Source organism: Lonchura striata, chromosome 8 (assembly GCF_050655825.1).
Source record: "Lonchura striata isolate lonStrDom1 chromosome 8, ASM5065582v1, whole genome shotgun sequence".
Taxonomy (NCBI): domain Eukaryota; kingdom Metazoa; phylum Chordata; class Aves; order Passeriformes; family Estrildidae; genus Lonchura; species Lonchura striata.
Genome location: NC_140710.1, coordinates 5067338 through 5080422, shown reverse-complemented (window position 1 = coordinate 5080422; position 13085 = coordinate 5067338). Strand labels below are relative to the sequence as shown.

Sequence of the window (13085 nt, the reverse complement as noted above, 5' to 3'; positions counted from 1 at the left end):
ACACAGTCACTTTGGTAAGATGCACAGTTGTTCACAGTATGGTCAGTGATGGTTCTGACCCAGCTGTCCCACAGAGGCATGCACCAGGGGGTAAATCTGTCCTTGTTTTACCTGCTGCAGGTGCCTCTCTCCGTTCTCATTGGCAGGGCTGCTTTCGGACCCATTGCTGCTTCCAGACTGATCCTTCTCATTCAGCAGGGCTGTGGCATAGGCCAGAGTGTCCTGAGTTGCAAACAGTCCAAGAGAGTGTCAGGGGTCATGGTGATCCCTTCATTTCACAATCATTATTTTTAGAATTATTATTGTTTTATTATTGTTTTAAAACAATAGCTGCTGTAGTGAGACAGCCAAGTCACCACAGGTAATTGTGAGTATTGACTAATATCACTCAAGGGGTAATTTTTTCCAGGAACAACCACAGGGACTGAGCTTCTAAAGGAAAAACAGCCTGAAGTGCACTGAAATATCACAGAATCATTAAGGTTGGAAAAGACCTTTTAAGATCATCAAGTCCAACTGCCAAACCAGCACCAGCACCATGCTCATCACTAAACCATGGCCTCAAGTGCTGTATCCACATATTTTTTGAACACTTCCAGGGATGGTGACTAAAGTTGCCAAACCCAAAGATGCTTCCAAGAAAAGAAGTAAGCAAGTTTAACATCCTGTGCCAGGACTGACACATACCTGTGCTGAAATAGTGCGCTGGAAGGTTTTTGCAGTGGATGTTTCATTGGACACGTTACTCTGAGGAGCCCAGTAATGTTCAGACATCTGCATAAAAAGCCAAGAAAGCCATAAATTTTTCATTTGATTTTTACTTGTGTAAAGCCTCGACCACTTGTGATGGTGGTGAACTAAGACTGGAACAAGCTTCCTGAATCTTCTGGCAGTGAGCTGGAGATCTGGGGCACAGACACTTAAAATGCAGCCACAAAGGTTAATGTCCTTCAGCTGCAAACCAGCAACCAACTTCTGCTGAGCTCCAAGTTTCCAAAGTGTCCTTGGATATTTATGAAACATATGTTGGCCAAACTGTGTTGAGTTTAGAGGGAAGAACAAAAGCTACACGTGTGGGAGGAAAAGCTGTATCAGTCGACAGCTGTGCTTTGTGCAAAGCTGTGATGATTCTGTAAGGAATCCAATCATTTAAACATTCTCCTGCATCCACACACAGGCAATGGAAAACTGCTTTTTTAAAAAAGCTGAAGCCTCCCAACACGAATACAGTGGCACTGAAAGCTTCCCACATAGCAAAGAATAATCACTGCAACCATTCACACTTGGGTTTTATTCACTGTAAATGCATTTATGCCTGGAACACGTGGGGGCTACTGAAGTTCTGGCATTGCATCAGATTAGCTGCATCCAAGTAGTCCTTGTAAAAATGAAGTATTTTGTCTTTAGAGCCATCTCAGAGAGCCATGCAGAGGATGGAGATTATCCATCCATGATTATTGTTGTAAACAAGTGACAATTTCCCTGTTACAGTCAAATTACCTTTTTCTGTAGCCACTGCACAGCCCAACTCCAGTGGTGTGAATTCTCCTTGAAGTAATCTTTTGCAGTAGGGCACCTTGGGAATTGAAATTATATTCATTAGTCAGGAACAAGGCATTCTGGCTAACACAAAAAAAATGTTAGCCAGACTCCTCTCTCTTTGCACTGCTGCCCTCTGTGTGCACTGTTATCACTGCAAACTGACTTAAACTCTACAGCCCTGTCAATAACTGTATTAGCAAGAGCAATAATGCCTAGTAAAATTTACTCAAAGCAGTTTGCCCCACAGGTTCACATATTTCAGAATGATGCTTTATCTGGACATATGCCAAGTTCTAAACAAAGAGAATTTAGGACTCATAATATTTAAAATATCTGGAACAGTTTCCCTATGTTTATCTGGTGCTAATGTCAGACTCCTGCTGTGCAGAATGGCATTTTTCTTTACAAACATCAGTTAATATTTGTTACCTGAGAAACCCCTTCAGGTACCAACCAGTAAAGATTTCACTTTATATTGGCATGGGTACCACCAAGACCTTGCACCAGTAACAAAGGATAAAACTGATAAAAAACAGCAGTAGTAGGTTTTATAAAAGTCACAGAGGGACCTAAGGCAGGGTGAGGTTAAACCCTGAAACCTTCATTACTCACTTCTGAGCCAGAGTAACCAGGAACTTGACACACTGGTAGCAACGGCTGCTGTCCACGTGGTTGCTGTGGTGCATCAAGGCTGTGGGGAGAAACACATGGATGAGAAACCACAATCCAGATTTCCATGAACCAGCCAGCCTGGAAACAGAGGTGAAGCTAAAATTTTAAGTTAGGGAATAGATTTTGTTTCTACAGATGTAAGCATGAGTATCTGTGTTACACACACTGCTGTAAGTGCTGGTAGTCTCGAGTGCTTCCACAACTCTACTGGATTAAAAATAGAACTGCTGTATTTTCACTTTGATCTTTCAAATGCAGTACCTGAATTTTAAACAGCTCTAATGCAGTTATTCTTCCCCTATAATCCATTCTGTGTTAGATAATCACTATGGTTACATTTGTCTGAAGGAAAAAAAAAATTTGTCTGAAACCCCTAAAAATGAAGCAGATCGCCAGCTTCCACCTGGATCAAAGTTTGCAAAGCCAGAGGAATGTTTAAAGCTTCTTCACATAAACAAGCATAGCAGAATTCAACAGCCATGAAACTGTTCCATGGGAGACTCAGGCAAAACCCCAGGCCATTCCTACTAGCAAGTTTTCTATACCATGAATTCCCACCTCTTTAACAAAATTCTTTGACTGAGGAGAAGCACAAAGATTTCCACGGAGCTGCCCCAATCAGATTTGCCACTCAAAAGTTGCTCTGCCCATAGCAGTCAGCAAAGAACACTGCAGTGAAACCTCCAAAGCTGGCAAAAAATTGTTTGGGAACTGCAAATTACCAGTTTTAATACTGTTGAAGCAGAGCAGATGATAAAAATTACAGCACTGCTGTACTACAAATTATGCACAAGCATCCTATTAAGGACCACCAAAACCTATTATGTGCTGATTTCCCTTTCCTGGATTAAAACCAGTCAATGTGAAGGATGCTGTTCAATGCTGTTGTGAGGAAACTTCAAGGAAAAACTACAACTTTCACTCCCAAACCTCAGGGCAGTTCTCAAAGCCTTCAACATAAAAATCCAATCAAACACTTGCACTTCTCTTCTGCAAAGGAAAAAGGTAATGTATTGCCCAAGTTACAGCACAGAATTGGTCCAACTGAGACCCAGAAATTAAAATAATCACTTAGCTATTTTCTTACACGGCTGCATATTTCCTTCTCTGCCATCAGCCATACATGGAAGCTACTAAACAGGGGAGCACTGATGAGAGAAATGAAGAACAAAGCTAAATACTCCTTCTCACTAAATCAGAATCAAAAATAACTGAAGGTGAAGGCCACAATCTGAAGCAGCTCCTCACCCAAACAGCCATGAAGGAGTTGCTCAAGCTGCACTAACCCATCAGAGGGGCTTTCTGTGCAAGCCCACATTTCATTTACACACAAAGATGCTTCTCCTGATGCACATGAAATAAATATACATCCTGGTCTGCTCTTATTTAAATAAGTTAGCTTTCTTTCCCAGTTCAATTCCTTTCTAATTTGCCGTTACTCTAACATTCCAATACTTATTTTGGATTTTTTTAGAGCATTTTTGGAATGACAGTGGCTAAATCAAATGTGTCAAGTTTTTTATCCTGAGAAATAGAACAGTTTAGGAGGATTAGGAACCAGGAGATGGAGTGAACCATCACCACCATCAGGGTACAGGGTGTTCACCCACTGGCTTACTTGCCTATTAATCCATTTTCAGTTTCAAAGGCAAATTTGATGCGCTCTACTTGCAATGGGTCTTCAATAACCTGTTAGGAAAGAAAAATATCAACTTAGGTGTGTGTGATGCTGTATCTATTCTATTGAATGGTTTTACCCACCCCCACATGCAAAACAAGTAAGACTGAAGTTTCATGTGTCACTGGATTATCAAGACAGAAATTTAGGAAGTAATAAAACTTCACACTGAAGGATTAAAATATGTGTGGATGTTGGAATTACCAATGCAGTCCCAGCTTTTCTCATTACACACCAATACAGAATCTATCCTGTACAAGTTTTACCCTTCACCTACCAGGATCTCATGGAGTAACTGGAATATGTTTTTTAGTTCATGAGGTGGAGCAGTTTCCAGTTGGGTCTGTGTGTAAGAAACAAAGTTACTTAGATAGCAAAATACGCTGTTGAAGTAAAGAATTTCAAGACATCTTTACAGATTTTTTAAAATTTAATAATTTAAACAGTGAAGGCCTAAGAAAATCCAAACCCCAACAGCCCAGCAAACTGCACTGATTGTTCTGCGGTGCTGTTATAAGACAGACACAGGATGACCAAAGCCTGTGAGAAACATTTATGGGACAGGCTTGTCCTGGTTTTGGGTGTACCTTGATGAAGTGCAGCACAGTGAAGGAGAAGTGCTCGTTGCAGAAGCAGCAGTACACCACCATCTCCATGAGCACCGACAGCGACCCCGTGAGCTCCCGCAGCGCGTGCATCACCTGTGGGCAGAGCACACCCTTCACACACGGCTGCCTTCCAGAAAACAAGTCTGCAACACAATGTTTGTCCTTCCCAGCAAGGATGCAGCTCTTTTCCCCAGTGCCTGCATGGCCCAGGAGGCTGAACCCCTGCCCTCACTGCACTTCTTCAGCTCCTGATGCTCAGCTCCCAGGGTCAAGCATCATCCATTAAGTCAGATCAACTCAAGGCAGCACCTGCATTTGACATGGTAAAAAGCAGCATAGGCCCTTGCTAAATGTGCATAAAACCAGACTGTGCATAAAACCAGGCCCCAAAGCTTAGGGATATACTAGAATATGAAGTGGTCAAGAAACTAAAGGCGCCCTTTTGTTTAGGCTCAAAATAACCACTGTTTTTGCATATTCAGTGTTTTTTCATGAAAGGATTTTTCAAAGGAATACATCAAGTAATTTTTAGGTTCAAGCAGGGCAGAATTTAGAACAGATACCTCCATTAAGTAGGGCTTTCCCTCAGACAGGAATAGCAAGGCTTCCACTTCTTCATGGAGCACCAGAAGTGGCCCTGAAGTGGTGATGCTGAGAGGTGGACGCTGCTTAAAGAGACCAGGAGCTATAACAGCAAATACAAAAACAATCCACTCATAGATTAGTTTGTTCTAACACACTTTGAAGACACTGCTGCTCATCTGGCACCTTGAAATCCCTCATGACACTCAACTCAACTAGTTTATAGTTTGTGTGCTACCACTCCAAGTACCAGATCTCTTGCACACTGAAGTGTCACTTATTTTAGTAACAGCAGACAACAGAACTGCAGGAAGGTCAAAACCAAATGTCCACAGACTATCAGTAATTTGAACTTTAGTTTTACTCCCAATCACTCTTGCACATTCATCATATCCAGAATATTTATATTCTCCTGTTACCTTCTGATTTATGACTGCTTTCCACCTCAGACAGCAATTATTCTTTTAAAAGACAATATCAAATTCCTCCTTCAGGAAACGAAAGATTTTTAACTTATTCTTTTATTATCTTTATTTGGATATTTCTGCCTCTTGTAACAGGTAACTAGGAGAGTGTTTAATTGTTTGTTATTCAGTAGCTTAGTCTAAATACTCCCCTTTAGATTAGCAAAAGACAGCACAAATCTAAATAAAATACTGCCTGTGAGTCTGTTCAGCCAACAACACAGCTCAATTCACTCACATGAGGAAACACCTTTTAGGCACATGGAGAAGGGAAGAAGGTATAAAACTGTTAGCATCAAGATTTTCATCCCTCCCAAAATACTATCTGTATGCCACAGCCTCTCAATACATTTACAGCAAAATCAGAAGTAATCAAACATATATTAACAATTTCCTTAAATTAAAAATTGTTGTATTTTCCTCAGTAAGTTACTCGCAATCAATGTAACTGAAATGCCAAGTCACCAAAGGACAAAACCACAATTCTTACCAACATTTCTTTGTGAGGAGACATCAGAGTGCAAGACAAGTAGTGCTACAGTGTTGTGAAGATATCCAAACTCACGTGCCTGTGCTGAACTCCACCTGCGGTTCTGCTTGAGTCAAAGACAGATTTAATTAACTTTGGTTTATTTAATCAACTTTGTTAAGCCAAAATAATGTTCTGACAGTCCACCACCATGGTCTTATATTTTGGAGTGGGTAAAAATTCTATTATTAATCAAAGCCATCATGCTCACTTCTGCCAAAACAGTTATTTCCACACTAACTACACATAGGCAGGCTCACATTTGTATGAAGTTTATAGAATAATTGAAGGATTTGTCTATTCTACCATATGAAAAGTCTTTATTCATAATTTAAACATCTTAAAAACATGGTGATGGCCTGTACCTGATTGCTCTGCCGGTTGGGGCCAAGGAGAAAGTTGACCATGTGCCTCAAGGCAGAGTGTCTGAGGAGAAGACTGCTAGCCCTTATTCCCTGCTGTGAAGACAAAAAACAACAAATTACCTTCCTGTGCAGGTGGAGAACTAGTGCTCAAAAGAACAAAAGCAAAATTCACAGGCTAAGACCTGCATTTTCCACTCTAAAACCCCCATAATATCCCAGCACAGATCAATAAGATAAACTGCTGAAGACGTGTCTCATTCTACACAGCACATGATACAAACCAGAGCAGAATCAGCAGATGCACAATAAATGTCTTACAAGAAAAAAAGAAGGCAAAAATAATAGAGAAATAGAAATAGTAAATTCAGTCAGTTATTCTGCTCTCCATGGAATAGAAATCCTGAATGCCTGATTTTTTAATATATATACATTTTTTTTAAACAACTACCCCATATAACCCTTTAAAACAGACAACCAATATTCAGATGCTGGAAATTACATCTTCCATTGTTATATTTTGCAGGTATATTTTTTGTGTGATTTTACCCTAATCCATTATTGAAAGCCATTTATTTAAAAAACAACACAAACCTGATTACTCCTAATAAAATTTTGGAGTTTCACTGTGCTGCAAACCCTTCTATGGATAAAGAACACTAGCTGCTTTATTAATGTCTTAAAATGTAAATAGCCATGAGAAAACAATGTTTTCTTACCTTCTGTACAAAGTTATTGAATAGCAAAAAGTACTGAGCACAGTTTTTACAGTTTTCAGGTACATCTTTATCCAATAAAGCAAGTAGCACCTCCAGTAACTGATGTAGAGTTTTTAACTGTGGGAAAAAAAAAAATATTTTGGATGCAAAGAGCTGTCTACTGCTTAAAAACCCAAAGTGTTTCAAATCCCTCCTGGGCAGGAAGAGATGAGCATTAAAACCTATTCCAGAAATGAAGAGCTACAGGCAGGATCAGCTCACACAGCTCTGCCTGCAAGCAGAGGAAGAGCCACCAGGGAGAGCCAAGCAAGGGGATGTCAGGAGAGGAGGTGACACTCACTGACCTTCTCCTGATAAAGCAAGGCACTGTCGAGGGTTTTTTCAAGGATAGTGGCCACAGCAACTCGCACCTCCCTCACACTGCATTCCAGGAGGAAAGTTCTGGAAGATAAAAGGTGATGCTGCAAAGAGAACTGGAATCAAAACACACACACACAGCTGCTGTGATTAAATGTGGTGTTTAGTATTTATTATTTTAACAGACCAGATGCATTTTGTATTGTAATTTTGTGGGTAAGTTTTAGCTTACATTCACACATTCCTGTTTGTAGTAAGGCCTGTAATATCCCTATTTTTATTCATTTAAATTAAAAAAAAAGCTCTAAAAGCACTCATAAAATGTTGTTTTTCAATGCAAATTAAAAGGTAACGTTTTCTTTACACTGACACACTTCCTTCAGCATGTCAGATCTTCAATAATTTGTTTTCAAAGTACCTATCAGCTGATCCTTAGCTTGGCAAGAACATCTTTCTAGTTCATCTGTGATCCTTGTCAGGTAAGTATTTAACTTACCCCAACACTTTCACCATATTCTCCCTTCCCACCACTTGTAGGCTGACCACACAAACTTCAGCACATTCCAAATCCCTTCACTGACTTCATCACCTGCATCCTCCTCCATGCACACTGCACCATCTAATTTGATTTTCAACACTCTCAGAAAGCTGCACAAAGAAAATACCAGAAATAAAACTCTAAGTCATTATCTAAAGTGTCTGCTTAAAGAATGTGCACAGTCAACTCTTTGGGAATACATCAGTCCAGACCTGATCATGTTCTGAGGAAGCTTTATCCACACTTGAGACACAAAACACCTCAGACAGAATTACCAGGACTTACTTTACCAGCTCCCGGCCCTCTGGCCCAACGAAATATTCCACCAGCCACTGACAAGCATCAATGCTTTTGGAGAGCAGTGCATCTATGGTGGCAATCCATTCTTCTGTATCAGCCCTTCAACAAAACAGGGACAACCATCAGTAATCCAGGAAGAAAAAACACCTCCCAAAATGAAACCATGTCTTCTGTGTGCATACCTGAGTTTCTTCTTGGTTCGGAGATAGGTTTGGAAGAGGAATTGGACTGCCAGCTGTAAGCTCACCTTTGCCATGCAGGGATAATAGGGATGCTTTACTTTAGTCTGAAAGAAATATCAAATTTACTCCAAAGCAGAAGGAGGCCTGCAGCACACATGCTGTCTCTTAAACACATCAACATGTTCTATTCAAGTTATTTGCTTTACTTGGAAAAAACAAACCACAGCATTTTTCTGTGCTAAGTCAGTCTCCAGTGCTGACTTTGCTACTTAATAAATATGCTAAAACAGGAGCAAACTTGCTTTAAGGCCAACTAGGTCTGTGGATTTCAAAAATTTAATAAATGCTCATTGTTTATGACTCAATTTAGAAAAACTTAATTAAGAAACTATTACCAATTAAGCTCTATCAACTTTGAAGTAATTAACAACAACTTTTGGACCTTCCATATGGAGAGGGATTTCTGTCCCTCTAGAGGCTCAGTTTGCATCATTATTAAAGGTATGGTTTATTAAATAAATTTTACTGGGGCAAAATGATGTTTCTCCCAGTACTAGAAAGTTTGCTTTGAGGCAGATGTTATCAACAGCATCCAAAACTACTGGAGGCTAGGAATAGCTCGTCTGGAAAAGCAAAATCATGTCAACTCTTTTCTTTCAGTTTTCCTGGTTTGACCCAAATAGCTTTTGTGGCCATTCTACCCAACATGCTTTGAACATTCTAAGATTAAAATCCAGGTACTCACAGCATTCAGGGAAGCTAATGACAGAACAAAACTGAAGTAGTCACTACTGTATACATCTCTGTTCTTCATAAATTTCAAGTTTTCATCTCTCACCATCTATAAAAGTAAAAGAAGGCAAAAAATTTTAAAATGTTGTCAAAATACACTTCTCTAACTAAAACTTCATCTTTTATGTAAATGTGTGGTGTTTAAAAATCAGTGCCAAACTTACTCTGTTTTCTTTTGACTCACTACTCCAGCAGAGGAAAAAATACATACTGATGTACTATTTAGAAGATCTTGTATAAAACCAGTGATTTTCTTTCAAAGATATTACAAAGCAACAGATGATGGATTTAATAATTTAGCCATTAAGGGAGAAAAGGAAGAAATTGCAGATAAATTCTATTTTTTGCTGGTTTTTAATAAACAAGCCAAGAGAACATCCCTCAAACCAGAAAGGCTTGCCTAACAAATTTAGATGCAGAGAGCAAGGAGTCCTGGTGTAATTACAAGCTGCAACCACAATAAGGTATTTAAATGCCAAGCCCTTCTTTTTTCAAATGAGATTTTGCTGAAAGACTCTCAATAAATTTGAGCCAAGCTCTGTTCATTGTAATAATACAATCCCAGATACAAGAATACCCAAAGTGGCTGTTAATGCCTTGAAATGCCATATGGAGGGCCAGACACAGCCTGCAGAATTTATTCTCCCTGTGTGTGTGATGCAGGCTCTCTTCAGTGCTCCTCCTCTTCCTACATTCTTGTGAACTCAAGAATTTGAGGATCACTGTAATTTGCCATCATCTCCATTACTCCTGGAGTGTACTCCAAATGAAGAACCTTCTCTGCTGTTGTCTCTCCCTGCCTGCATGCTGACTGCTGCCAGATCTCATGTGTGATTCTTCTGCCTGCAGTTTCTTCAAAGCAAAGAATCGATAGGCCAATTTTGTGAGAAGGTACAGTGAAACTTAAAATAAGTATCACTAAAGAGCTTGTTAATAACTTTATGTCAGAATCCAGAATTACTTTAAAAGTTACCATGTTTCTCTCACTATGCTAAAATGTTATGTGAGCAGAATTTAGCTGCCACTTTCAGTGTGCTCTACCTGATATATCCTCACAGGCATTTTCTCTACAAAGAGTCCCTTTTTTTCTCCTTTTCGAACCAGCTTGGTCAGGATGGAGAGACGGTCACTGTTGGGCCTGTGGGGTCGAGGTGATGACTGGGGTGAAATTTCTGGTGAAGAGGGAGCAGATCTGAAATATCAACAAGCTGAAGGTGAATAAAGAAATCCTATAACAAATCTATAGGTATAAAATACCACTGCAGTCAGAGTGATCTTATGGCAAATTTGAAGACAGCCTGAATATTTCTTGAGGCTGTCAGTCAGCTTGAACTTGCTGCAGTAATAGTATTAAACAAACAGCTTAAAAACCAACCCAAAAAACAGCAATACATTGTTTTGCTGAACAGGAATTACTCAATTCTTACTTGTGGAGAGATGTGGCTGAAAACTTCAAGCTTTCTGAATTTAAGGGTGCCAACCCTCAAGTAAACACCTTGTTTGACCTCAGACCTTGGAAAAGGCTTCAAAAATTGAGTGACAGCACAGAAACAGTGTGTGTCTAGTTTAGATAGCATTGTTGATCTCACAGGGTGAAAAAACTTAGATTTGGCATTTTAGTATATGGTGATATATGGGAGCCAAGATGGAGAATTTTGGGTGAGGGTTAGTTGTCTTTTTTGCACCTTCTTCTTCAAGAATCTGGGTGGTTTTCTCTAATTGGGTGAAAGATGTCCACGTTGCAGGTTTTGGGCAATCATAATTGGGTTAGAAGCATAAATTATATAGATGAGAACTGTTATATATTATATAGATGATAACTGTTTATTAGATAATTGAGACTTAAATAGCCTTGAATAGACATCAGTTTAGCTCACTTTCTTGACTTGTTAGAGAGAGCTCACATCTCATGAGTTTTCAATAGATAAGGATAACAAACTTCAGAGTGAGACTTCAAAAACAACATCTCCTGAGTTTTATTCACCCTGACTTTGGAGCAAGAAAGAGCCTGGTATTCCGACAGAGGGAGGTCTAGATATCAATATGAGAGAAACCTGTATGGATACAAGAGGAGCTTACAAGGAGAGGTCCTCAGCCTCCTGACGCACGACGCTGACTCGGCTTTTCTTTGGCAGGACAGGGGAGTTCTGGTCGGACACTCTCTGGTAGAACAGCATGTAGGCGTTCCAGTAGCGCCGGCGTACGTCGGGGTAGGGATTTGCTGTGGGGACAAAAGGCAGCCCATGAAGGCCCTTGAAGGTTTAGTACCTTTCCCATTCCTGTATGGAAGCAAAACTGGGGTTTCAAGTAATGTGAACTGCAGCAGTATAAATTTGTCAGATTTAAACAACAGTCTGTGTCAGTGATTAAAAGTGAAACAGGTGAATATTGGAAATGTACTTGGAATAAATTCCCTAAAGCATTGGGAACAACAATATGATGCCACACAGTGTTCTATGAAGTCATTCTCACTAGCCTAAAATAAGGGCTGGTTTATGTTTGGTTGTGGTTTTTTTTCCAAACTATACTAACAAGTTGCCATTTTGCTTTTCAACTTCTGCTATGAAGTCTACAAAGTGCTGAATAACAGTGAATATGGCTTAATTCATATTAGGCCATCCACAAGCTGTTCTGTACTTCAGTAAAGGGAAGGCTTTAGGGAAAAATGGTTCAGAAGGATTATTAGTCCAAGTAACTCAAAGTACCTATAATGGACTAAGCTCTACTGCTACTGAAATCAGTATGAAATATGAAGCTACTGTAAATCAGACTATACTTCTGCTTACATTGATCGTAGACTTTAGGTCTGTACTCTCCACCAAAACATTCATATTCCAGGGTTTCATCAGTCAAATCAAATTCTTCAACAACGGTGTCATTAAATTTATACCACTTTCCTTTTCCACATCCTCTGTGATCAAAACGGAACAGAAACACAACAGAAAAAGAGTTAATTGATTGTCCCAGTTAAAAAACAAACCACCTTCAATAGCCTAGAAGTGACAAGCTTGAACTCACATTTGTTTTGACAGTAAAAAGAAAGCTTAGTTCAATTGATGTCAAAGTTGCATTTTAAAACATAACCTTGATTAAAACTGTGAGAGGCACATCACCTGCAAGTCAGGAAGCCCTCAAACTGCAATACAAGGAATTAATGAGAATTTTATTCTGTGATGTCCCATCTCACTGTGCCATTGCCTCATGATAGGTGTTGAGAAAGGGAAGAGTTGTTCCAGAGGAGCTCTGGATAGCTCCATGCACCTTCCCAGAACAAGAAGCCTTTAGACAGCTCTCAAACCTCCCCCATGAACCTTCTTGCCCGTTACCTCCTGTCCTTGATGAAGGAGTAGTAGTGCCCTGCATGAGCCTGGCCACTGTGGACAATCACACCAACGAGCTCGTAGTTTTCTGTAGGGGCCACTTTCTTCCTCGGGGAGCCTCCTCCTCCTCCTCCTCCCTGGTCTGTGTTCCTGCCGTTTTCCCCCACTTCTGAGGACGAGTCCTGACGAGCCATCCCCGACACAGTGTAAGGCTCCATGTTCAGCATCCAGGGAAACTGTTTGAAGAGATAGTTAGGATTAATCAAGACATTGCAGTGTGTACATGCTTCATGTAATTTCATGAGAATGGTAACAATACTTCCCACATTAGGGACACCAAAGGAAAATATGGAACTTCAACTTCTTATGCCTGCTACACAGATGTTAACTAAAAAACCGTCTTTAAGGAGGTTTTTTGCCTTGCTTTCTGAAAGGACCCC

The 13085-nt window shown here is 40.0% G+C and overlaps 1 protein-coding gene across 4 annotated transcripts in view; it reads right to left on the bottom strand.

Moving 5' to 3' along the window:
* USP24 (ubiquitin specific peptidase 24) overlaps positions 1-13085 on the bottom strand; it is a 60106-nt gene that overhangs the window by 1015 nt on the left and 46006 nt on the right. For 2 of the 4 annotated variants that reach the window (XM_085586210.1, XM_085586211.1), the window contains 19 exons: positions 12652-12881; positions 12112-12236; positions 11405-11546; positions 10367-10517; positions 9279-9374; positions 8534-8637; positions 8337-8450; positions 7501-7597; positions 7157-7273; positions 6441-6533; positions 6037-6142; positions 5064-5185; positions 4480-4593; positions 4170-4235; positions 3837-3903; positions 2155-2233; positions 1501-1576; positions 688-774; positions 112-222 (listed from right to left, as the gene is read on the bottom strand). In XM_085586210.1, coding sequence (XP_085442336.1) covers positions 112-222; positions 688-774; positions 1501-1576; positions 2155-2233; positions 3837-3903; positions 4170-4235; positions 4480-4593; positions 5064-5185; positions 6037-6142; positions 6441-6533; positions 7157-7273; positions 7501-7597; positions 8337-8450; positions 8534-8637; positions 9279-9374; positions 10367-10517; positions 11405-11546; positions 12112-12236; positions 12652-12881 — 2097 coding nt within the window. The remainder of the gene's footprint in view (positions 1-111; positions 223-687; positions 775-1500; positions 1577-2154; positions 2234-3836; positions 3904-4169; positions 4236-4479; positions 4594-5063; positions 5186-6036; positions 6143-6440; positions 6534-7156; positions 7274-7500; positions 7598-8336; positions 8451-8533; positions 8638-9278; positions 9375-10366; positions 10518-11404; positions 11547-12111; positions 12237-12651; positions 12882-13085) is intronic. The other 2 variants (XM_021542075.3, XM_077785337.2) reach the window with 1 other exon arrangement.